A 26,090-nucleotide genomic window follows, 5' to 3' on the forward strand; every position below is an offset into this window, starting at 1 on the left:
CACTGTTGCTTTTTGGGTTTTCAGTTATTTAAAAGGAGTTTTAAGGAAGGCTCACGTGGTCGCGGACATTACTCACTTAAAATCACAACTTTTCTTTGTCTCAGAGTAATATAAGGCTTGCACAAATGTTTGTAGCATTCAGGTGTTTGGTGGACCTTCCTGCATTGTATGTTTCAGAATTAGCCTTGGTGTCAATAGTGATAAAATATACATTGGAAATTGGATGCTGATCTAGATTATCTCTGACAGATAACAAATGAAGCCACAAAAATCGTATCACTACCTGATTACTGGCTAAAAATTGGGCCATGTGTAAAAGTTACATCTAATTACAAGAAATCTCTGTTTCTTGTGTGTCTTTACAACATGGGCATGTACTGTACCTGCATCTGTGAGCCTAGCTGATCTTTAGATTGGCAGATACCTGTATCACAAATATGGAAAAATAAATGAATGACTACACGTTTACTGCTCCCTCCTTCCTTCCCTCCCTGTCCCTCCCTCCCTATCGTGCCTATTAGAAGAAAAACATGCATATATATAGACTGAAAATTGTCTTGTATTTTACACCAGTGTTTTATCTTTAATACAGGTGAAACTCGAAAAATTAGAATATCGTGCAAAAGTTCATTTATTTCAGTAATGCAACTTAAAAGGTGAAACTAATATATGAGATAGACTCATTACATGCAAAGCAAGATAGTTTAAGCCGTGATTTGCCATAATTGTGATGATTATGGCTTACAGCTCATGAAAACCCCACATCCACAATCTCAGAAAATTACAATATTACATGCAATCAATAAAACAAGGATTGTACATAGAACAATATCGGACCTCTGAAAAGTATAAACATGCATATGTACTCTACTTGGTTTGGGCCCCTTTTGCAGCAATTACTGCCTCAATGCGGAGTGGAATGGAAGCTATCAGCCTGTGGCACTGCTGAGGTGTTATGGAAGACTAGGATGCTTCAATAGCGGCCTTCAGCTCTTCTGCATTGTTTGGTCTCATGTCTCTCATCTTTCTCTTGGCAATGCCCCATAGACTCTCTGTGGGGTTCAGGTCAGGCGAGTTTGCTGGCCAATCAAGCACAGTAATCCCACGGTCACTGAACCAGGTTTTGGTGCTCTGTGCAGTGTGGGCAGGTGCCAAGTCCTGCTGGAAAATGAAGTCAGCATCCCCATAAAGCTCGTCTGCGGAAGGAAGCATGAAGTGCTCCAAAATCTCCTGGTAGATGGCTGCGTTGACCCTGGACTTAATGAAGCACAGTGGACCAACACCAGCAGATGACATGGCTCCCCAAATCAACACAGACTGTGGAAACTGCACACTGGACTTCAAGCATCTTGCAATGTGCACCTCTCCATTCTTCCTCAAGACTCTGGGTCCTTGGTTTCCAAATAAGATGCAAAAGTTGCTCTCATCAGAAAAGAGGACTTTGGACCACTGAGCAACAGACCAGGTCTGTTTTTCTTTAGCCCAGGTAAGAAGCTTCTAACATTTGTTGTTCAGGAGCGGCTTGACAAAAGGACTATGACATTTGAAGCCCATGTCCAGCATCTGTCTGTGTGTGGTGGCTCTTGATGCACTGACTCCAGCCTCAGTCCACTCCTTGTGAAAGTCCCCAACACTTTTGAATGGCCTTTTCCTGACAATCCTCTCCAGGCTGAGGTCATCCCTGCTGCTTGTGCACCTTTTTCTTCCACACTTTTCCTTTCCACGTAACTTTCTATTAATGTGCTTTGATACAGCACTTTGGGAACATCCAACTTCTTTTGCAATTACCAATTTTGAGGCTCCCTCCTTATGGAGGGTGTCAATGATCGTTTTCTGCACAACTTTCAGGTCAGCAGTTTTTCCCATGATTGTGATTCCTGCTGAACCAGACTGAGAAACCATTTAAAGGCTCAGGAACCCTTTGCAGATGTTATGGGTTCATTAGCTGATTAGAGTGGGACACTGAGCCTAGAATGTTGAACCTTTTCACAATATTCTAATTTTCTGAGATTGTGGATTTGGGCTTTTCATGAGCTATAAGTCATAATTATGACAAATCACGGCTTGAACTATCTTGCTTTACATGTAATGAGTCTATGTCATATATTAGGTTCACCTTTTAAGTTGCATTACTGAAATAAATTAACTTTTGCACGATATTCTAATTTTTCAGGTTTCACCTGTATATAAAATTGTTTTTTTGCTTTTGGCTTCCAAAGATCTCCAGTATGGTTTCAGGGTTACAGCCAAAATAATTAAGGCAGAATGTCCAGAGTTTAAGCCAAATGCAAGGTTATTGCCTTCTGAGGAATATCCAGATAAACTGTCTTGTAGTGTACTGATTGACAATCTTTCAAGCCTGCTTTAATGTTCGATCTTTAGCATTCTCATATGGTAGATACAATATAATTTCAATCTCAGAGAGTACAATCCTGCAGAGCAAAGGAAGTTCAAACATGTTTTGAATTCAAATATGTTTTATGCTGTTACTGAGGCATATGTTGGTTAGACAACTTCTGTATTGATCATATACTTGCAACTTACTCTCTGGTCCTTATCATCAAGATTTTCCTTTTTTTGTCTGCAACACACTATATCCACTGGAATAGACATAATAATATGACAGGAATAGGTGTTGGTGTTTACTAAATCTGTTAACGCAGCAGTATTTCTATTTGCATGCTGCCTGATTTATTAGACTTCAGATGGCTCAACAGCCACTGTTCTGGTCTAAAACCATAGTAAGTTGATGTCTTTCATCTTTTAACAATAAGTGAAATGGGCTTAATTTTCAAAGGAAGGGTGTATGGTAATAGATCCCTTGATCTATTATGTTCAAAAACACATGCAAAACATTTTCACACAAACAGGATTTGAAGTTTTACATATACAAACTCAATCTACCGGTATTAAAAAAATTTCAGATGGCTTGTTTATTTCTACAATAATTTAGGCTTTTTAAAATGTTCTCATCAAGGCACTTTGTAGAGAAGCTCTGTGGTGTTTTATTCATTTGTTTTCCTTGTAAGTAAAAAATGCTGGTAAGTCTTGTACCTTGATCTTCAGATCCTTCCTGCTTTTTTCTAATGTAATATAGTACATTTTATTTGCTTTTTCAACATAAAAGAGGTTGTGCTCATTCAATATTAAAATATCCTTATGTTTGTTTTTTTCAGTCTTGTTTCATCCTTCTCTTCAAAGATTATTGTAAAATACGTCTGATTCTTCAGTGAGAGCAGACTGTTTTTCCTCAAGTGTTCAACACAGTTCATAATTTTAAGACAAATAGCTCGATGACAAATATCTGTGTCAGTTTGAATAATTTTTTTCTGAATGTAGGTTTATTTTTTAAAGAAAAAATATTTACTTTATCTGCAGTATTGTTAGAAAGTAGGCTAATTAATATTTTGTTTCATGTATTATCAGAAACACTTGAATTCCAATGTTCCACCCACCCATCTCATGGTTTGAGATGACTCTGAGCAGTTTATGATGTGAAGCCTCTTATTGCCTCCTGAAAGTGGCAATGTCTGATCTAAGTTATCTCTGCAGTTTATGGATGGGAAACCAGAAGGGAATTTTATGCTAGATTGGAAAATAAAGAACAAAACAAAAGAAGGAAGAAGGAAATTGCAAATGATATTCATACATGTAATCATCAAGGGAACTCTAGGGATGCTTTACTTTTTAAAATGAAATTAGTATCATTTATACTCCATTATTGATATGAGGCAGTCTTGTGAGGGCTGCTCATTTATTTGTGCTTTTTTTCTTTCTTAGATAATCTCCTAAAACCTTGGGTTAAATATGCTTTTAACATTTCCAAATTTTTAATCACTTAATTGGTTATTTTGTTTTGCAGTTTTATTTTCTGGTATATATTGAATTCCATTGCCTGGAATCAACTGGGCAATTAAAATAGTTCATGAACTAAGCAAATACATTAAATATATGTCTGGGCAGTTTAAAAAGTTGGAGTTATAAATTATATGCTTTTCTTATAAAGTCTGAACTTTACAGAATTAAAAGTGACAGAGATTATAGTAATGTCTTGAAATGGACCCAGCCCAGAAAAAGCAACAAAACAGACATTTGCTCTCTAACTTAGCCATTCAGTTTTATATGACAACCACGAGTTTCATCATGTATTCTAATTAAGTTCATGTATTAAGTACTGTATTATAATATAACAATAGGGTATAGGAATAATTTTTTTCTGGTTGTCACAATGCAGTCTGCAATATATGTGCTCTAGTTTATCTACTAAACTTTTTCACCCCCTGATAATATTGAACATTTATGAATTTATAAAATTTTCAAATTATAATCTAATTATCTTCATATAATGAAAAAGCATATTGAAAGAAGCAAATTTAAGTGATTTGTGATTATAGTAATAGTTTTGTTGTTTTTCATGGGGGTGATAATACTGTACTCTATCAAATTAAATAGTACTGCCAAATAACCACTGTAGATCAACCCTGAGCTATAAATATTTTCTTCTATTACCTGAATGTTAACTGTGATAGTATGTTTACCTATTTATCAATGTTTTATATCAATAAATTATCTGCAAACTCCAAGCTAATCATGAAAGTTATTTATTAAATACTGTAATTTGTAAATGTAAGCAGTTGATTTTCTTTGTAATCTAATCATATTTCTGATGTAAAGGAATTATTTAAATAGACAGATATTGTGCATTAAATGATCTTAATATATAACTCCTCCTTTTTTTTGCCTCAGAATGTATTCTTGATGGCTTAAAGCTGGCAAAGGAGTATGTAGGGTAAAAGTTTTCTTTTAGTACGTCATTGTGAAATGTATGAATGGGAGAAGGTTTATTCTTTTTTAAATGTGTGTTAAAGAACATTGACATAAATTATGGAACATTTTATACAACTAGAGGGAAGAAAAGTGAGTGTGATGAATATGGTATATGATAGAAATAAAGCATGTATGAAAAATCAATGTAATCTTTACTGATTTAATATTAGGGAGTAAGATAAGTATTTTTTTCTTGGTTGTTTAATGAATTTAAAAATAAATGCACAGATAATTCTTTGGTAATATTATAAATAAGTTGATTGGAGATATGAATGTTTGCATATTATTATTGTATATGCTATATTATTGGTTTAAGACATGATAGACAAATTGAAGTAGAAAAGTGAATAATAGTCTATTGCAAGGGATATCCTAACATTTTTTCTGAAGAAAAAAACTGTTTCTAAGAGATTGATTTTGACTGTAAAATCTAGTGTTCCATGTGTAGGAGAAGCTGGTATATGAAGGGGCAGAGAATGAGTGGAAGATGAAGGTGAACACCGAGAATATAGTGGCTGGATGGAGTTAATGAGTTAGTTAAAAGGCTGGAATTGAAAACAATAAAGGCTCAGCAAAGCTGTTGACCCATACAGATCATATGGCTCAGATTCTAAAAGAACAGAGAAAGTATCACTGTTTAGTTGTAGATAGCAGGACTCCAAATTATCATTTAACCAATCAGTTAGCTACCATAAGCCAGCTGTACACAAAACACCCACATGAGAAAATGGTCAACTGACTCTTCCATTAGGAAAATTCTATGGTTAAGGAACAGGCCAAAATCTAATCTAGTCCACCAATATTTCACAGAAACGTATTGTGAATCCGTGTGGTTCACTCAATCTGTGAGACAAACTGGCTGCCTTTGTTGACCAGCATCTTTTCATGTTTATTGGGAAACACAGTAGTCTAATAATCTGTACCCAATATCCTTCCCTAATGGAAAACTTATAAACCTGGCCCCATGTTCATTCAGCTTCTGAATTCTTTAGTAAATTCAAGAAAGGAGTACCTACCACACACCTGTGTCTCAGTACGGATAATGCCACCATTCTTTCCACTTCCCCATTGTGTATGAAGTAATCCATTTGGGTTCTTGCATTTTTGCTACAGTGAGTTTTAAACTTAGCATTAACTGAGAAGTGTTACGGTGTCCTTAAGAAGTTTCTTTTCACTCTTGGAAATTGACATTACTTTTACATAAATAGTATTTAAATACTTAAGAATTTTATTACAATCCTACTGTAACTATCGTGATCTGGAGAACTGAGATATTATCCCTGCAAGCTCAATGTTAAGTACTGTCCTTAACCCTGATACAACATCTTTGCTGATATCCATGCAACTCACAGAATAGCCCAAAGTACATACTCAAGTAGAAAGAAGTTCCCAGAACGAATCAGAAAGCTCAGAAGACTAAAAATCTGCTCCCGATAGGTGACCCAGATTTGATCTTATAACATTATCCTGGGACACATATATTTGCCTTTATTCGTAAAGGTGACCAATATCTTTTCTAATACACCCTTTCAATGTAGTTCACTGGTTTTATTTAATGTGGCATTGTATATTAATATCACCAAGTGAAATGGTACATTAAATTATATATTCCATTATTTGCAGATGTAACAGTCAGTTTTTGGGCCATTTATTAAAAAGTGATTGAGTAACATTTTTTAAAATAACAATTTTGATAATATTGATGTTTTAAAAAATATTTCATATTTTTCTTATGATTCTTCTATATAAACTGCTCTGGGAAACAGTTGCAACTACGAGCATCATTGTAATTAACACGTGAAATATTGGTCAGTGATACTTCTGTTTTGATAAGCAGTTTTTTGTTGCAAAACAGTTCCTAACTATTTTATTCTGTCTTTTTGCACAGTTTTTCCTCTTCAAAATGGTAAAGTTGCCATAGTAACTGGAGGAATTAAAGGAATTGGTTACCATACTGCGAAAAATTTGGCAAGACTTGGAATGCACGTTATAATAGGTATTACTGTTGTGTTAATATCTGTTAATTGCATGTTTTATCCTGTTTATTAAATCCCTCCAGAAATATCTGAATAGCATTTTAAATCTAGTAATTGCCCCAGAAGATTGCTTGGAGGCTTGAAGAAGATTATTTGACACAATTAGGAAAACATTTAAGTTATTGATATTGAACAGGTTTAAGAAGGTTGCAGTTGGAGAAGAAATATAAATACAAATACAAAAGAACTGTTACATAAAGCTTGCTTTGCTGGTGAAAAATTCTATTAGGTAAAGAAAAATACTTGATTGAAAAATGTAAGTTTTTCTGGTGATTAGTAGATTGCCTTCAGTTTTTAAAATAAAAACAATATATAATTTACATTTTGCAAGCATTTGTGAAAGTAGTGATAAAATCATAAACACCTTTGTTGAAATAAAACGTTCCAGTTGTATTGTGTGTATGTGTGTAGGTATAATTAAAAATATATTTTAAAAAACCATCATATTCATACAAGGCAAGAAAAGGCAGTGAAATTACTACAAAATAACAAGAGTGATACCTTTATTAAGACTAATCAAATAAACCCCAAAGAGTGAGTTCTCTTCTTCATCTATAAGACAATATTCTGAAAATAAATATATCATACTTACTTACAAACTTAAGAAGTGAGCTGGATTGCGTGATGGCCCAAGGTCACCCAGTTGGCTTTCATGGCTAAGCGGGACTTGAACTTGTGGTCTCCTACTTTCTAGCCTGGTGTCTTAACCATTTGACCAAACTGCAAATATCACAGCTTTTGACAACTAGCCTTCAGTGAACTTCCCATTTCCTTTGGGGTTTTTTTTTTTACATTATCTCTCATTTGCTAGTAAGGTCTGGAGACCTCAAATGCGACTACCTATTTAGTGTGTTAATTTGATTATCTGATTATTGTTTATATCCATTGTGAATGTATACCAAAGATATTCAAAAAATTCAAATTGACTGAAGAATTTTCCTGCCATGATAGATTTATCGATAGTTACTCAATATTTTTTGAATAGCAACACATTTATCTTCACTTTTACTTTTTTCAAATATAAAGTAACTTGTTCTCAAAATCTTTATAGGCTCATCTAGTTCTGTTTCAACTATTTTTTGACAATGTACCTTTTTTTTTAATCTAGAAAGATTTTGTTCATGATTTAATTGTGAAATAAAATTCCCTAAATTTTAAAATGGTGTTTGTTGGAAAAAGAAAGATCTGGTGATTCTTAAAGAATTGGATTGGTTAATCCATGCTGTTTTAATTCAGTAATTGTTCCAAGCTCTTTATCATGGGAAGGCCTGGTGATTAATTCCTGTTTGATATTAGGCCCTTTATATGAATATGGAAATTAAGGACAAGTTTAGACATTATTGCACAATAATATCTTTGTCTAATTATCTAGTTAGAAACTAATTGTGACTTTTTAAAACAAAATTTATAAATATACTTACCTGTGTTTTGACAGTTTAGTCAAGAATTCTTAAGACCTTAAGGTCTTAAGCATTAGAATTAAAGTAATTATTAAGATGCTTATTGAATTGTTATTCTATCTTTTTCTGAATTTTTTAAGATGTTTATTTTGAAAGGAATAATTGGTCTGAGAAAACATTCTCCCTGCTTTTTATTTTTCTACATAATGATAACGAGTTGTATCATCTGATAGACAATAATTTACATCACCTATCTTCTATGCTGTATTTAGGCCTATATTACAGCATGGAAAATGCTGCTGTAATCCTCTTTCCCTAGTGACATATTGTAGATTAGCAAAATAATGACATTTTACCTGCTCAAAAAATCTCAAATGACTGTAATTAAATACAAACACTATGTTAGAAAAAAGTTATACAAATATTCCCTTTGTTGTATAAAGAGATGATACATTCATACTAGAAAGTTTCCATTGTAGAGTCTTCCTTATACAGTATGTTATTAATTTATTTGTTTTGTTGGCCAAGTATATCAGCTCAATAGAACTGTTTTATTAGAAGTTGCATAATAATAATAATAATAATAATAATAATAATAATAATAATAATAATAATAATATGGAATTCTAGTAACAATGTGCTTATTTAGTCATCAACTAAGGGAGCAAACTGAAAAAAATACATTACATCAAGGTAATTAGTAGTTTTGTGCAGCCAATATTAAAATAAAATAGGCTCTGATTGCTAATCCTTTTTATAATTCTTGAAATAAAAAAGCATGTTAAACTTTATTTATTGTGAATTAAAGGTATAATATTTTGCGTTATTTTATAGAAACATCTGTTCATCAAAAAGTTGGTACATTTATTTTTCTGTTATTGGATTGCAAAAGGATTATGCATTGATAACAACACATTTTTTTTAAGAATCAGGATTTCTAAAACAATTTCAAGTATGGTTTCAAGGCGGTACCATTGTTAATTTTAATAACATTTTTCAATATTGAAAATGAAAATGTATAGATTGATTAAAAGAAATTGAGTGAATTCAAATCAAACTGCATTAGTAAATGACCACTCATTTTTCTACACTTTGGTAGAGATTTTAGTAATTTATTTTAATTTATACCAGTATGAAACTAAATACACAAGAGGTTTGGGATTTTTTTTAATTTTTGGGTTTTTTTTCACAAAAACAAAATACAAATAAAACATCTTTTTTGAAAATAGCATGGTCCCAGGTTATCACTTCTTCATACAGACACAAAACTCAATTTCATGCTCATTTTTATATTCTATTCCATATCTTATTACCATTTTATATTTTCTACATAGTTTTTCCCCCTCTTAATTTTCTCAACTTTGTTTTAATTATCTCAATTCAAATCATTATATTTATACTTTTGTCTGTCCTGTCACAATTTCACATTATCTTTTCTTATTAAGCAAATTTTTCCCTGTAGTTACCAATTAGAGTATGACACCTTTATATCCTTTAATTTTATCCATTCAAGCTCTTATTTAAGCTTCAATGTATAGCTTTAAGATTATAGCATTCAATATAATACATAACTTCCAATTGAATTCTGCTTGGTACATTCTTAAAATAGACACTATATTCTTAAAAAGAAAAAATTATATATATATGTAAATAAAACATTCCATTCCAATTCAATTCTATCATTAATATTCATTAAAATCTTAACATGTTTAACATTTCTTTTCAATTAAATATCATACTTCCTTGGGAACACTTATAAACTTTCCATAGTTAATTCTTTTTTTCCCACATTTCTCACTTATATTTTTATATATCATTACTAATAAATAAAAATGTTCCTTTTTAATTCTCTCAATCATTTTAATTCATTTATTTATTAACAAACATCCCACTGCATTACAATAAATATTTTATCCATCATCATATTTTCTAAAGTTATTTCTATTGTAATATAACAAAGCTATCTTATGTACCTTTGCAGAATCCCTTTTACAATTAAATTTTCACCCATTATCTCTAAACCAACTTATGGTTACAATCCTTATATCTTTTCCCTGTTTCTCCATTTCTTGTTCCTGTCTTTTACAACTTCTTTTCCTTGCCTTCTTCCCCCTCTTCTTCTCCCTCCCCTTTTTACCCCCTAGTCTCTCGACTTCTAACTCTCTCATCTGTAATCCCCTCTTCTGTTGCTTTCTAATATTATACTTATCTTTCAAATTGTTCTTCCTTTTGGTTGTTTTTTCTAGTGTTAAACCTTTCACTCTTTTTCCCTCCTTTTCTTTTTTCCCCCCACTTAAAATTATTTGATCATTAAAGATGGCTTCTTCTTTGTTCCAATCTTCTTGTTCTGCAAGTGTTTCTTGTTGCTTCTCATAGTTCCAGATCTCCATTTCTAAGAATTGAAACACGAAGCCAAAAGAACTTCTCCCTTCTTGTGCATCTTCTTTCCATTTTTTAAGTTCCGTTTTCAGTTCTTCTAAGAGTGATACCATTTTAAAAACTTTTAAACAACCACCCAGTTAATTTTAGTCATCTAGATTTCCAAAACCAAAAAGCACCAAGTAATCCAAATAATCCAAGGCTCTTTCTACTTGCTTCTTTTTTCCACTTTCTCTTCCTGGGGTTCTATTATTTTGTTACCAAGTTTCAATTAAAATGTATCTTTGAGGAATCTTGTTAAATCTTGTTTCACTGTAAGTTCCTTTTAATTACAGTTCCATTCCTTAATTCCAGGCAGTCTCCTCCATTTTTCGAGATCCTGCCCTTCTATTCTCTTTCCCCCCCCCTCCTTTCCAGCTTTTAAAAACTTTTAAATGTCCAGAAATCTTTATTATCCCCTTGACTTTTATTTTCAGCATAGATGCCTATTAATGTCAAAGTGGATTTTTTTCAGTTTCTTGCTTAAGACTCTTAGCTTTCAGTATAAGGAAGGGAAGAAAAAAAACCTAATCCTTTCCCTTCTCTCTCTCCTTCGCAGCTTCAAAATCTTTGGGAACAGTGTTGTTAAGTTTAAATTCCAGGGTACCTTATTTGTTGTTTTTGCTGTTTGACCCGGTCAACCAAAACTTTCTCTTCTTATCTTCCTCCTGAACATTCTTTTCCAGTCGAGTTCTTCTTTGTGGTGGCCATTTCTGACCACCGCTACAACTGCCTTCGGCAAAGGGAGTAATGGCCAGCTGGGGAGGAGAGATACGGCTCTCCTCAACCCTGCAGGCAGTCTCCCCCCTCTTCACCACCTCTACAGGGTGGCTTAGCCCTGAAACCAGCCGGCTCGGGGCACTCCAGCGGCGAACACAGATCAAAGCCTCGGAGAGACGAGGTTTCGGTCTGTCACCGAAGAAGCTCAAACTGGAAGGCACAAGAGTTTTTAATGATCAGTAATAATTATTAATGCATGCTGTATAGTCTGAAATGATTATTAAGATATTAAAGAAGACTTTAATAAATAATTCACTCTGTAGCAACTGATGGAAAAGGAGAGATCAGATAAAAATCTTGCATTCATGTTCCTTCCTTTCATATACCCACTGCACTATTTGGATATTTTTTCCTTTGCTTAGACTGAAAAAGTGAAAAGATTTCATTTCATACCCATTACTCTTTTTAAACAGAACTGAATGGGAATGTCAATTTGCTGGATGACCTGTTTGATCTGCATCTGTTGATTAAGATCATAATGGATGCTTGTTCTCTACAACAAACAAATTGAAAGTTTTTAAAAAGCACTATATGTCAACTTTTTTTTCATTTGCAGTGCAAATGGAGATCTACCTGTAATTGAAAAATGGATCTAATATGTAAGGATCAAAAGGATACTTAAGTGTATGTGTCAAAAGTGGACGATTACAGGTGAAACTCGAAAAATTAGAATATTGTGCAAAAGTTCATTTTTTTCAGTAATGCAACTTAAAAGGTGAACCTAATATATGACATAGACTCATTACATGCAAAGCAAGATAGTTTAAGCCGTGATGTGCCATAACTGAGATGATTATGGCTTACAGCTCATGAAAACCCCAAATCCACAATCTCAAAAAATTAGAATATTGTGAAAAGGTTAAACATTCTAGGCTCAAAGTGTCCCACTCTAATCAGCTAATGAAGCCATAACATCTGCAAAGGGTTCCTGAGCCTTTAAATGGTCTCTCAGTTTGGTTCAGTAGGAATCACAATCATGGGAAAGACTGCTGACCTGACGGTTGTGCAGAAAACGATCATTGACACCCCCCCTAAGGAGGGAAAGCCTCAAAATTGGTAATTGCAAAAGAAGTTGGATGTTCCCAAAGTGCTGTATCAAAGCTCATTAATAGAAAGTTATGTGGAAGGGAAAAGTGTGGAAGAAAAAGGTGCACAAGCAGCAGGGATGACCTCAGCCTGGAGAGGATTGTCAGGAAAAGACCATTCAAAAGTGTTGGGGACTTTCTCAAGGAGTGGACTGAGGCTGGAGTCAGTGCATCAAGAGCCACCACACCCAGACGGATCCTGGACATGGACTTCAAATGTCATAGTCCTTTTGTCAAGCCGCTCCTGAACAACAAACAACGTCAGAAGCATCTTACCTGGGCTAAAGAAAAAGAGACCTGGTCTGTTGCTCAGTGGTCCAAAGTCCTCTTTTCTGATGAGAGCAACTTTTGCATCTCATTTGGAAACCAAGGATGCAGAGTATGGAGGAAGAATGGAGAGGCGCACATTGCAAGATGCTTGAAGTCCAGTGTGCAGTTTCCACAGTCTGTGTTGATTTGGGGAGCCATGTCATCTGCTGGTGTTGGTCCACTGTGCTTCATTAAGTCCAGGGTCAACGCAGCCATCTACCAGGAGATTTTGGAGCACTTCATGCTTCCTTCCGCAGACGAGCTTTATGGGGATGCTGACTTCATTTTCCAGCAGGACTTGGCACCTGCCCACACTGCACAGAGCACCAAAACCTGGTTCAGTGACCGTGGGATTACTGTGCTTGATTGGCCAGCAAACTCGCCTGACCTGAACCCCACAGAGAATCTATGGGGCATTGCCAAGAGAAAGATGAGAGACATGAGACCAAACAATGCAGAAGAGCTGAAGGCTGCTATTGAAGCATCCTGGTCTTCCATAACATCTCAGCAGTGCCACAGGCTGATAACTTCCATTCCACTCCGCATTGAGGCAGTAATTGCTGCAAAAGGGGCCCAAACCAAGTACTGAGTACATATGCATGCTTATGCTTTTCAGAGGTCCGATATTGTTCTATGTACAATCCTTGTTTTATTGATTGCATGTAATATTGTAATTTTCTGAGATTGTGGATGTGGGGTTTTCATGAGCTGTAAGCCATAATCATCACAATTATGACAAATCACGGCTTGAACTATCTTGCTTTGCATGTAATTAGTCTATCTCATGTATTAGTTTCATCTTTTAAATTCCATTACTGAAATAAATGAACTTTTGCACGATATTTTAAATTTTTGAGTTTCACCTGTATTATGATGAGAGGTTAGCAAAATGGAAACAGGGATTCTTGGAAATTGCTTAGACAAGATCAGACTCATGGCTATATCCTATCCATGCTACATATGACCAATACTTTTTACGTAACATTTTTTGGGGGGGCTGGCATTCTGGGTAGTGTATATTTGCATAGAAAGAAAGCTATACTTATATTTTGTTCTGATTGGTATAGCAATAGCACTTAGACTTATATACCACTTTATAGTGCTTTATAGCTCTTTGTAATTTAAATTATTGCATTGATTTCTGATCATTTAATTGGTCTTTCCAACGAAAGTACAGGAGGAATAAAATTCATTAACTGAATTAAAAATGATAAGCCATTAAGTATATTAGCTGAAAATAATGGGAATTATAATCCATTTTCAGAAAGTACTAATTTTGGAAGAACTGATAGAATTTTTCATCTGAACTGATAGAATTATCTGAATTTTGGTCCAGTGTTCCTTGATACCATGTATACATACTGGATTCTGAAGACCCAGCAATTTCTGAAACATACATTTAACATCCGATGGATAATGGAAAAGATACAGGAATTCCAAAAATTATTATTTTTTCTTCATTGATTAAAGAAAGTTTTTTAATTGTGTAAACCACAAGAAATTGGGTAACCTTTAAAAACATGGTTGCAACAGGTTATATGAGAACCACAAAGCAATAGTTAGAACCTATTATAGAGCAACAAATGGGTCAGAATGAGAGAGGAATACATTAAGGTAGTATAACGGCATCTTATGAATTGAATCATAGACAGAAATGGCTATTTGAATTTAACATTGTTGGGAGAAACATCCAAAACTTATAAATACTGATGATATTACTTTATTGGCTGGATGTGAGAAAGATTTAAGATCTACCCCCCAGAAACTTTAGAAATTCATGTATAGCTTTTAGAAATAAACCCCAAAGATCATATTTGGACTGGTTTGATATTTTAACTGCCAACCTAAACAGTTCTTATCAATGGACTTTATCTTTAGTTCAGAAATAGGATTATAAAAAATAAAAACTGGTTTGATAAGATATTTAAAGGCTTAGTATAATGCCTTTTTAATAGAAAGAAAGATGTGACATTGAAGGAGTCTTGGACAAATTAATTCAATCAGGATGAAAAATTCATCCCTTTTTTTGCATATAACTAGAGGACTAGGAAAACCATTCCTTCCTTCAGTTAACCAAATACCAACTCACACTTGGGAGGAAGTAGGGGGTTGTACACAGACCCAGTTTGAGATTTGAATGAGAGTCGGATTAATCTGGGCTAAACTCCTTATTGGCCTCATGTTACAATACTATACAAGCTATATTGGCTTGATCCCTCAAGGTTAAAAGGCTCCCAGTATTCCTTCTGAAATAATTAAAAAGAATTCTAGTTGGTGGGCACCTATCTTAGGATCCCTGAGCAAACGCTGTTTCTTAGTAGCACTGAAAAGGTTACGTAGTTTGGATAATGAAATAGCTGCAAGAAAACAACCCAGCTCAGAGAACATCAAGGTCTCTTCATGAAACTTAAATATTTTGGACACATTTTGTGAAGGCAGGGGAAGGATTCCATAGCAAAATGGAATCTACCAGATTAAAAAAGTATAAGTGACTGAACAACAGTTACAGTCAACTAATTCTCAAATATCTTAATCCATTTTAGGACATTATGCCATTTAGTAAATTTGCTTTTAGTTATTTAGCACAATTTAGTTTATAGTTTATAGTCCTGCTAAATCGAGAGACCCTGGATACGTTACAACACATTAAAGATGTGCAAACAATAATAACGGAACATAATAAATCAAACCTCCCTATTACCTTTCATAGACACTATTTTTAATTAGGGTTGAAAAGTCTTATTTAGTACTAAAAATGAAACTGAACACTCAAAATCTATGCTTGTTTTCATACGGCATCCGTTAATGCTAGCAGGAGCTTTATGAACAATATATCATAAACCTAATGACTCTTTATCTCCTTTGAAGAAGTTTGAAAGCTTTTTAAAAATTAACCTTAATATTGAATGCTTTGTTCACTGCATAAGACTTTCTATCAAGAGACACTATATTTATCTCCCAGTTTTTCCTCTGTGATGACTAGAGCTGGCAAGCAGGAACCGAAAAGACTGCCATCAACAGCCTGGTTGGAGAAATGGCAAATAAACTATTACAACAAAAGGCCAGAATCTCTCCCTCTCCCCCCTCTCTCCCCAGCCCCAATCCACCCATCACACTAGCCTTCCTGCCTCCCAGTTTTTTCTCTTGGTTGTCACTTTTAAACTTGTGAATGGCAAGAATCCAGGTTATTTGATAGACTGCATCTCCCTGGTGGTATCTGCCCCCTCCACCAAACAGGGTATTGTGGATAGATTCCAGTTCCCTTGCCTAAATACTGATATCTAATGGGACCTAGGATGCACACCCTTTCTGAATTGTGGGAAATTCTCCCTCCAGAGATCTGGCACGTCCCCTACTCTTTTAGCCTTCTGGAAGGACATGACTAGTTCTTTCCCCAGGGATTGGGTTAAGTAAGGTGGGAGCCTCTGGGTGGCTTTGTTTCATGGTTTCCACTTTTCTGTGGCTTTACTGTTGTAAGCTCTCCAGAGTTTTATTATAGATGGATAGCTGTATAAATTAAAAGAAATAAACACACTTATATTTTCTACCACTCCTTACAGTTCTTAGATTCCATAGAAGCCAGTCTTTTTCATTATATTTTATATTGCACAAAACCTCACTTACCTGGCTCTGATCTTGAGATGCCCTGGAAAATTTATTTAAGTTGCCAATATTTAATCCTGGCACATATTTTGTTTGGTTAGAAAATTTATTGCTAGGAAAATGTATTGAAATATGTAAAGCATTATACAGAAATTTAGGCAAGAGCAAAATATATTTTTCAATTTTAATCTCCTGTAATCAATCAAAATATATAGTTACATGGTAAATTATGCATTTTATTTATAAAATTTATTGGTATACAGTATATCAAGGTGAATGTAATGAATATATGAAGAAAAGAATGGTATTCCATTTATTAAACAGCATTCTTATTTCTCCACTTTTCAACTTAAAAGCAGGACAGACAATGGAGATGTTTTTGAAATTCAGCTATGGAATAATGTCTTGAATGTGTTTCTATTCTTCATTCTAACATTTATGTCTTTATGGTATCTATTGCATTTATGGTTTTAATCACTTAGCAAATAATGGACAAACTGGCAGATTAAATTAAGATTAAAAAATATATCTTGAGTGAATAGTTTTGTTTTTCATATCTTTAAAATATGGTATTGTTATCATTAATTTTTTTCTAGATTATCTTATAAGTGTATCTAGTTAAGCTAGAATTCTATTTTGATATGGCTTGTTGGCCTGAGTGTGAATTTTTGTACTTTTGAAAAGCATTGAACCTGAACTATACAATTTTTGCTCCCAGATTTCAATTTTCCAGGGAGATGTTCCACTTCTATTACTATTTTTTGTCAGTTTTTTCCTGCTGTTCCTGAAAATGTATATACAGGTTAAGCAAGTATTTTAATTTATGTTGCCTATGTTGTATATATTTATGCTAATGTTTATTTAAGTACCTTAATTTTTGTATACCCCAAAGGTGGGCTTTGGCCCACCCTTGTTGTACAATGCCACAGGCAACAATTAGTCACCAACAGTTTTGATCAGTTCTCATTGAACTGAATCTGTTGTTTTAGTAGTGGTACAATATATATATATTTTTAAATGATGTCAGGTTATTAACCTGATACCCAACCCTCTTCTTTTCTTTTCCTTTTCCAGGCATAGGACCATCAATAACCAAGTTATATTTTAATATGGTGCATTTATTTATTATTTCCTAGAAAGTACATCATAGGTTGTATTGATGTATAGAATCTTATTTTAAAACTATACATACTCTTTTTTGTATACTTACTTTTTTTAGCAAAATTGTTTTACATTTTTTCCACATCCGTTCTTGGAAAACTCACATAAAAATTGAATTAATATTTCAACTCATTATATTTATGTCATGCATATGTTTTCCCACTACAGCATCACAGTGATCTGATCAAATTCTATATTTTCAAGTATATAATAAGGCAATTAAAGAAGACATAGGACCATTTTCATTATGAAAATACTAGATATATCTTTCTATATTTACTTGCTATATTTAAAAAAAACCTGCACTGTTTCACTGTTCGTTGTTCTGTTTTCTTTACCTAAACATTTGATACAAAGTAATTTTTCTGTATTTTATATTACATTATGATTGTATTTATAATATGTTGCCAGTCATTCATTATTCTCTATTTTGATTTTTCTAACAGCTGGAAATGATGAAAAGATAGGCCAAAGATCTGTGATGAAAATCAAAGAAGAAATTCTGAACGCGAAAGGTAATTTATATGGCCTTTTATACTACATGTATAAATGTTACACATTTCTCAATTTATTTTTCTTTTAAGTTCATTCTACTTTTTATGTACATTTTCTATAATGCACATTGCTGAAAAACTGATTCTTTCCCTTTCGCTGCAACGGATTATGTTTCTAAAGGCGCTGTCCTTCCATTTTGAGTTTTCAAAAGAAAACTTTACTGTCAAAAAATGTACTGCGGTAAAAGGTATCAATGCTAGATTCTGATAATCTAAAGCGAAGTAAATCTTTAGACTTTCATAACAAACAATATATGATAGATTGACATTACGTATGAAATGGGATTTTATTTTCATTTTTTTCTTATATAGTTCATTAACATGTTAGCAGTCCTATAAGGCAGTGGTCCCCAACCTTTTTTGTGCTGCGGCCCGGTACCGGCATCACAAAATCATCCACGGCCCGGTTTAGCCTAGTCATTTCTGGTTAATTTGTAGAAAGAAAACCCGTACCTGTGGCCCTACCAAACTTATTATTAGGCTTATTATATTCTTTACAACATATCCTCCTGGGTGGAGTTCCATTAAACAACTAACACCACTTAACACTAATTGGGTGATGCTAAGCTTTTCCATAACATGACAAACTATGCTCTAAAATACAACAATTGTAGCAGTCATCATGCTTCACCATTGATTTGGTGTACAGAATAGGAATTGTAGTTCAAACAAATTCAGAAGTAATTCTCTTCTAAGGGACATAACATTAAGCTTGAGTAAACCCACTTGAAACAAAGTGCACCTTTGGAAGGTGACTTCTAAAATAATTCTGAAGGTTTTGTTTATACTATTTTATTTGTATGACTCTTATTTTTTACTCAATCTTATTTTTGTGGCTGTAGAAGCCCACTCTTCCCGTGTTCTGCACAGCTCCTTTCTGCTATATTTATTACTGTTACTATAGCAGTTACAACTGTTCACAATTGGATAATTGCAACAGAATATTCTCTCCCTCCTCTACCCCTGAATTTTATAGTTCAGTACCTCTTTAAATTAAGAAGGAGTGAATTTGCTCCTTGAAGCCCAAGGCAGTGATAGAACAGATGTAAAAGAAATGTATGTAGCAGCGAATAAGAGAAATAATGTGGTAATAGGTGAATTGCATGGCTCATTTGGGATGTTTGCACAGCTCACAGGTTTCCATTACAAAAAGACTAGTGGTTGGTTCATACCTGCTTTTCTGCACATGGCTGTAGAAGCAGAAGAGCACAGATGTAAAAAAAAACAAATTTGTATAGACTGCTTGTAAAAGCAAATAATATTTTATTAGTTACCACAATTTCTATATATTTATTGATTTAAAACATTCATATAGTCATCCACCATTCACCAGCTCTGGGCAGCTCCCAAGCAAGAATTAAAAGAGAAATAAAATACATATAAAAACATTTTAAGAATCATAAAATACAACTATTTAAAATCTAAAATATTAAAACAATAACAATTTGGATTCATCCAAGTATCCAGTTTACATTTCTTTTGTTGGGATTCCTTTGAATAATTCTTAAATGAGGATATTTCTGCAACCATGCAGAATAGTGTTAAATTATTCCATAGGTGCATATCTTAGTGGGTTGCAATACTGTCATTCTTGCATTGTGTATTTTTAAAGCAACTTACTTTAATCATAGTACATTCAAAAATGAACGAGAACATCCCTGAATAACCAAAACATTCCATGTTTTGTTTCTGCCCATATGAGTCTATCCTGAAAAAGGAAAACTTTGGAATGTGATGACTTGTTTTAGGTTGAAAACAAATCATTTCCTGTTTTGTGCATGCCCCCAATTGAAAACTGATGCACATGGTCATCTTATCTACAGTGAAGACATTGGGATTTCATTTTCATTGCAGCTGGATGTTAGTAAAAATAGAGAAGGTAGTCAAGACTGAGCAGGCTATATAGCAACATACAGACCAATTATAAGTACTTTGATATTCCATAATCACATGGAACTTGATGAGGCTAGGAAGACCACAACATCCATGTATCATCAAAGAAATAGATTCTGAAAAGGCAGCTCAATGGAAAGAACAAGATCCATGCCATTAACAGCCCTGCCAGTCATCAGACATCCTGCCAGTATACTAACCGGGCCAAAGGAAAACATGTATGGAGTTTTCCACCCCAAGTTGAACATCCAGAGACTTACCCTGCATCAGCCGGAAAGAAAGCAGGCAGGGTCAAACTGTCAAAACCAAGTGTCAAAGTCAGGTCATGGGTATCCAGAGCACTGAAGAATACACAAGTAAGATAACACCCGAAGATAAAAATCAGGTAGACAAAGTTCCACAAGAAACTAAGGCCAGACTTAGCATGGGATATACCATTCACAGCTGAGTTGGCTGACATTGGGAAATCCTTATCAATGGCTAGAAAGAGCTGGACTAAAGGACCACATTGAGTTACTGTTTATAGCAGGACAAAGCACAGGCACTAATCACCAGATCCATTGAAGCAGAGGTATGTCACACTAGACAGCACCTGTGGTGCAAAGAACCCTAGAAACAGTCCAACACAGTGGTAGGATGGGCAGGAACACCCTATACTGAATGACACAATCAAATAACTGGCATTGAGTATAGGTACATCTGCATGGTTAGATTCCCCCAAGTCCAGAAGGAAGATTCCACAGAAAGTGATAGAGCATAGCAGGGCTAAGAATCAGATTCAGATGGACAGGCAGGTACTAGCTAATCAGCCAAATGTTAATGTAGCAGATAAGTACCAACAGTGATGATAGATGTATAGTATCAAGTGACAGCAACATCAGGAAGAAATAGTATGAGAGACTAGACAATTAATATTATAGTGCCTCTTTCTAAATCACGGGTGTCAAACTTGATCGCGTCATGTGATGTATCATGACGTATTGCGATATTTTTTGCCTTTGCTGAGCTGGGGTGAACATGGCCTGCATGATGTATCCAACCCCCAGGCTGTCAGTTTGACACCCCTGTTCTAAGTCATCTTGTCATAAAAGTCTTGTGTTTATTTTTGTTTTCTTTGATTACTTTTCTCAGTGGAGTTCTGAATATTTCTAGCTTTTTATAGTTCAGTTGCAATCATCCTTATTAAAAAATATTCCAGCACAAGGTACAGTATAGGCTAAGATGTAAAACCTATACAGTAATGCATGGGTCTGGATTGACTATTAATGAATTTAAGAAACATTGCATTGATATACATGAAGATGAATGGTCACCAGAAAAATTATGCAAACTTTTCTAATCTTTAATTAAAAATCAACAAAAGAAATGTCATGTAAATATGATCCTTTATAATCTGATTGTAATGAGATTAATCATCTTTAAACTGCTGTTCATTCTTGTTGCCAATAAATTATTGTAACTTTAATTATGAACTATGCAACTGAAATTCTATTTTACTCTAATATAAGTCAACAGAATATGTTTTCAAGCCATCAGATATATAAGCCTAAGTAAGCTAGTTACCTAACGTTTACATGATTGTATTCCAATCAAGCTGTTACAGAAAGACTGATTTTTCTTTCTTAAATTAAGTTAGCTTAGTTCATTATTGGACTACATCTTGGATTGTGTACATCTTGTGTATATTTTTGTGGTGATGTAAACTTAGTCTATTTCTAGGGGCTTGATGATGACTATAGTCTAAACTTACTTTTCTAGGTTTAAATCTTAAACTGAAGTAAAAGTTAAAGTTTCTCTTGACCAGTCTTGTTCAACTCTAGGGGATAGTGCTAATCTCTTTTTCCTAGCCAAGGGACCCAGTGTTGTGCAAAGATGATCCTGTGGGCATGTGGCTGGCATGACAATATGCTGAGGTGCATGGAATGCTGTTTCTTTCCTACTGAAATGGTACCTATTTATCTACATGCATTTACATGCATTTGAACAGCTAGGTTGGCAAGAGCTGGGGCAAGAATGGGAGCTTGGGTCTTGAACTGCCAACCTTCTGATTGAAAAGCCTAACTTCTTAACCAGTAGGCCACCATGTTCCTCTGATAAATACTTTTTCAAACTGGGTATTTTGAAGATGTGTTTGCAAGATTTCTTATTCTAAATTACACTGTCACTTGTAATACAACCATGTTCCCTGGTGCATTTCACTCACTAATTGCAAAAGGAGCTATATTTTTATTAGGAGGGATCATTCTGCCAAGCCTCCCAGGAATCATATTTTCTTTTTCATATACCTGCATTCAGACATGCTTTGGAGTTGGCTTTTTCACTCATCGGAAGAACTCCCTCTAGGTCTGTTTTTTCCTGGAAAAACTCCAGGCATTTTGTTGCTTGCTACTTTCTGGCAAGGAATGCTGGCAAAATGTGTTTCAGCAGCCATGTCTGGAACAGGCTGTTTCAGGACAAAAAGAAAAGATAATTCTGGCTTCAAATCAGAGACAAACATTGTGTGAACAAATAATGTGTAGCAGAAACAATTCATTTTGTTTTCTCAAGAGTTGATACATCCTGCTCATGGCAATAAGGTGTTGAGCTATTTGGCATTTTGGAGAATGGGGCAAGGAATAAAGTTCACAGCAAAAGGAAACAAATGAAAGCTGCAGTAGCATTGCGGATGTGTTGTTGGTTGATATAATTAACATGATGAGGTTTGGTGAGCCTTTAACAGTCCACTGTTTCTTGCTTCTTTGGATTGCAGGAAAGGTCAGGCAAAAGCACCGTGATATATTTTTCAGATTAAATTGTACTTTATTATATTGCTTCATTCATACCTTTTAATCAGGCATGGGGAGGAAAGAGAATTGTGTAAGGTGGATTTATGCTGGTTTATAGGGAAAATCTATTTGTGAATGTGCAGTATCCTATACAAATTAATTTATACCCATATACAGGGTTTGTATTTAACCAACTTAAATTACAAAAGGGTGAGGACAATAATAGCTAATTTCTTATGCTGTCAAGAATTCTATAGATGATGCATTTTCCTGTGTGCTTCATCTTAGCTTGGCACACCTGGAGGAGAAGAATACTCATGTGTGAATGCTGTTTGTTGATCTTAGTTCAGCATTCAACACAATCATTCATCAGCATTTGGTGAACAAACTGGGCCTATTAGATTTTAAAACTCCTTTATGTAATTGGATACTAGGTTTCCTTATTGATAGGTTCCAGTTTGTGTGAACTGAAAGAAAAGTTTCCAGTTCCATCTCCTTGAATACAGGTTCCCCACAGGGCTCCTTGAGTCTATTACTGTTCACCTTGATGACCCACAACTGCTGTGCCAAGTTTGCTATGAATCATATTGTGAAGTATGCGGATTACATGGCAGTGATGGGTCTTATCTGTGAAAACAAAATGAAGATGCTTATAGGGAAGAGGCGAAGGCTCTGGTGAACTGATGCAATAAAAGTTCTAAATGGTTCTATATGTTTTAAAAAAGGAGATCATTGTAGAATTTAGAAAGAGTGGCAAAGTCATACTTCACTCAGTATCAAGGATGCTATATAGATGGTCAACAATATTAAGTATCTGGGCAAAAATCCCAATGGAAAGGAAAAAAAATCAAAATAAAATAAAAATGAAGAATTCAAAGGCTTCCCCTTGCAAATAAATAAGGGTTAAGAATAAAAACCTTACTAAAATAAAAATATCGGGTAATGCTGATGGAGGGGGTGGCGGAACTTAAAAAAAAAATTAGAAAAAGAAAGTAGGAAACAATACACTGCCCTCTGCTTAGTTATCCAAGGCTCTAATTATAACTCCCTTCTCTTTCTCACAAGCTTCAAAGCTAAACCATAGATATTTAATTATAAACAAGAATCCAGAAAGGCACCTGTAATAATATTCTACAGGGCTCTTTCCTCTATCTTATCAGGAAATGTCCTTGAGAAGGAGTCTTTCACATCTCTCTCCAGTTCAAGTAAAATATTTCCAAGCCTCTAGTTGGCAGTGTTACAAAGTTTCTTAGTTCTCACTTTCCCCCTCCTCTCAGGACAGCATAATTAAAATAAAAAAAAAAAAAGCCCCAGGGAATATATAAACATATATAAAAGGCAAAGAAGAAAAAAAGAAAAAGTAACCAAAGGGAGCCTCTAGCCTTAGAAAAATTAGAATATGAAAAATCCAAAGGGAGAATGAGATATATAAATATAAAAAGAAACAGTCCAGTTATCCAGTAAGTAACAATGAAGTCCGGTAGCAAAGAAAAAAAAAAAGCAAATAAAGCCTCGCTTTGACGTCTCCCTTGAAAAAACGCGCTTAGTCAGTTTTGTCAAAAAAAATCACACAGGTTTCTTCTAGTAGTCAGAGTGAACTTTCAAAACTCAAAAATTAGATAAAAAAGGTTTCTCACCCAACCGACAGACTCTCTTTCAGACCCGTTCTTTCTGGAGCTGCCCGACTTCAGCAGCATGGGGCTGCCTCTCCGCTGCCAGCAAAAAGAGCTTCTCCCGGGTCATCAGGGATTTTGCGATGTCCCCGGAGTCCACAGGATACGCTCTTCACAATAGCTGTCCCTACGAGGACAGCTTAGGTCCGTTGGACCGGCCGGAAGCGAAGATATCGGCTGCAATCGGGAGCTCGATTGCAAGCCGTATCGTTCACGGCGCCAGCTCCTCCCAACTCCCTATGCTCCCTATGCCATCCGTCTGGTAAACTTGCAAGATTCGTTTTTCTTGCCATGTACATCTCCACATCCTAAGTAGACTGTGTTGTTTCTCAGTGTCATATAATATATGTGGGTATATGCATAATTTTGTATTTATTTTGTCATGTTTATGTAGGGTATAGTGGCGGTGGTGACCTTTGAAAGCTGTATGCAATGAAATTTCATTTTAATGTATGCCTATTAGTGTACATTCAAAGTGATGATAAAGTTATTATTCTCTTCTCTTCTAAAGAATGGTTATAGGAAAATAACCTTTTTACTAAAGGAAAATACCTTTCTATTTTTTATTTTGTGAAAAAAATGCCCCCAAGTCAAGAAAACAAAAAAAAATTGTGGGGGAAAATGCCCCCCCAAGTCAAATAATTTACGCATTACAGGCAGCCCTCAACTTATGAGTGTTTTAAAATACAAAGGATTTTAAAAAGCTACTTAAATTCTGCCCTCAAAGTTACATGGTTGTCATATGAATGCATTTCAGACACTTAGCAACTTGTTTACATTTATGCATTTATGAACAGTTGCAGCATCTCATGATCATATGATTATGATTTGTGATGGTTTTTTGGCAGAAAATGGAAAAAAATGACCAGATATTTCTAAACTGGCCTGTTTTAATAATTTATTATGCCAATGCTTCATTAGACAAACATTTTAGTCTTCCAGTAGATCAGTTAAAAGATTTCCGTGCATTCTATACATAATGTATTTTAACTGAGAAGCCATGTTGAATTTGTAATACAAGAGTTGACAGGCACTAATTTTAGGACCACCTGAGATACAGGCTGTCTCTTCGGGTTTTCTGGAAATTGACAGCAGAACTTCCTCTTATTTTGAGTTGGAAAATTATATAAATCGTAAAATAGGCATATTACAGTTAACATAAAGAAACCCACCAAATTCCTGCAAATAAAGACCTCCTCACAAATTGCTCTCAGGCCCCCAAAAGTGTTACAGGCAATGTTAAGCCATCAGCAAATTATGTAATAGTTGCATATAACAACATACAGATAACAGATAATCAGAGTCGGAAGGGGTAGGTCATCTAGTCCAACCCCCGCCCAAGCGGTAGACCCTACACCATTTCTGACAAATGGCAGTCCAATCTCTTCTTGAAAGTCTCAAGTGATGGCGCTCCCACAACTTCTGAGGGCAAGCTGTCCCATTGGTTGATTGTTCTCCCTGAGAGAAAGTTTCTCCTTATTTCCAGGTTATATCTCTCCTTTTTCAGTTTCCATCCATTATTCCTTGTCTGGCCTACAGGTGCTTTAGAAAATAGATTGACCCCTTCCTCTCTGTGGCAGCTCCTC

At 34.7% G+C, this 26,090-nt stretch overlaps 1 protein-coding gene across 2 annotated transcripts in view; it reads left to right on the forward strand.

Annotated features, from left to right (window-relative positions):
- DHRSX (dehydrogenase/reductase X-linked) overlaps positions 1–26,090 on the forward strand; it is a 139,080-nt gene that overhangs the window by 35,421 nt on the left and 77,569 nt on the right. For both annotated transcript variants that reach the window (XM_087938394.1, XM_087938393.1), the window contains exons 2-3: positions 6,716–6,823; positions 18,066–18,134. In XM_087938394.1, the coding sequence (XP_087794520.1) occupies positions 6,808–6,823; positions 18,066–18,134 (85 nt within the window). In that variant the 5' untranslated portion in view covers positions 6,716–6,807. The remainder of the gene's footprint in view (positions 1–6,715; positions 6,824–18,065; positions 18,135–26,090) is intronic.

Source organism: Pseudonaja textilis, chromosome 8, assembly GCF_049901715.1.
Source record: "Pseudonaja textilis isolate UNSWEBS1 chromosome 8, rPseTex1.2, whole genome shotgun sequence".
Taxonomy (NCBI): domain Eukaryota; kingdom Metazoa; phylum Chordata; class Lepidosauria; order Squamata; family Elapidae; genus Pseudonaja; species Pseudonaja textilis.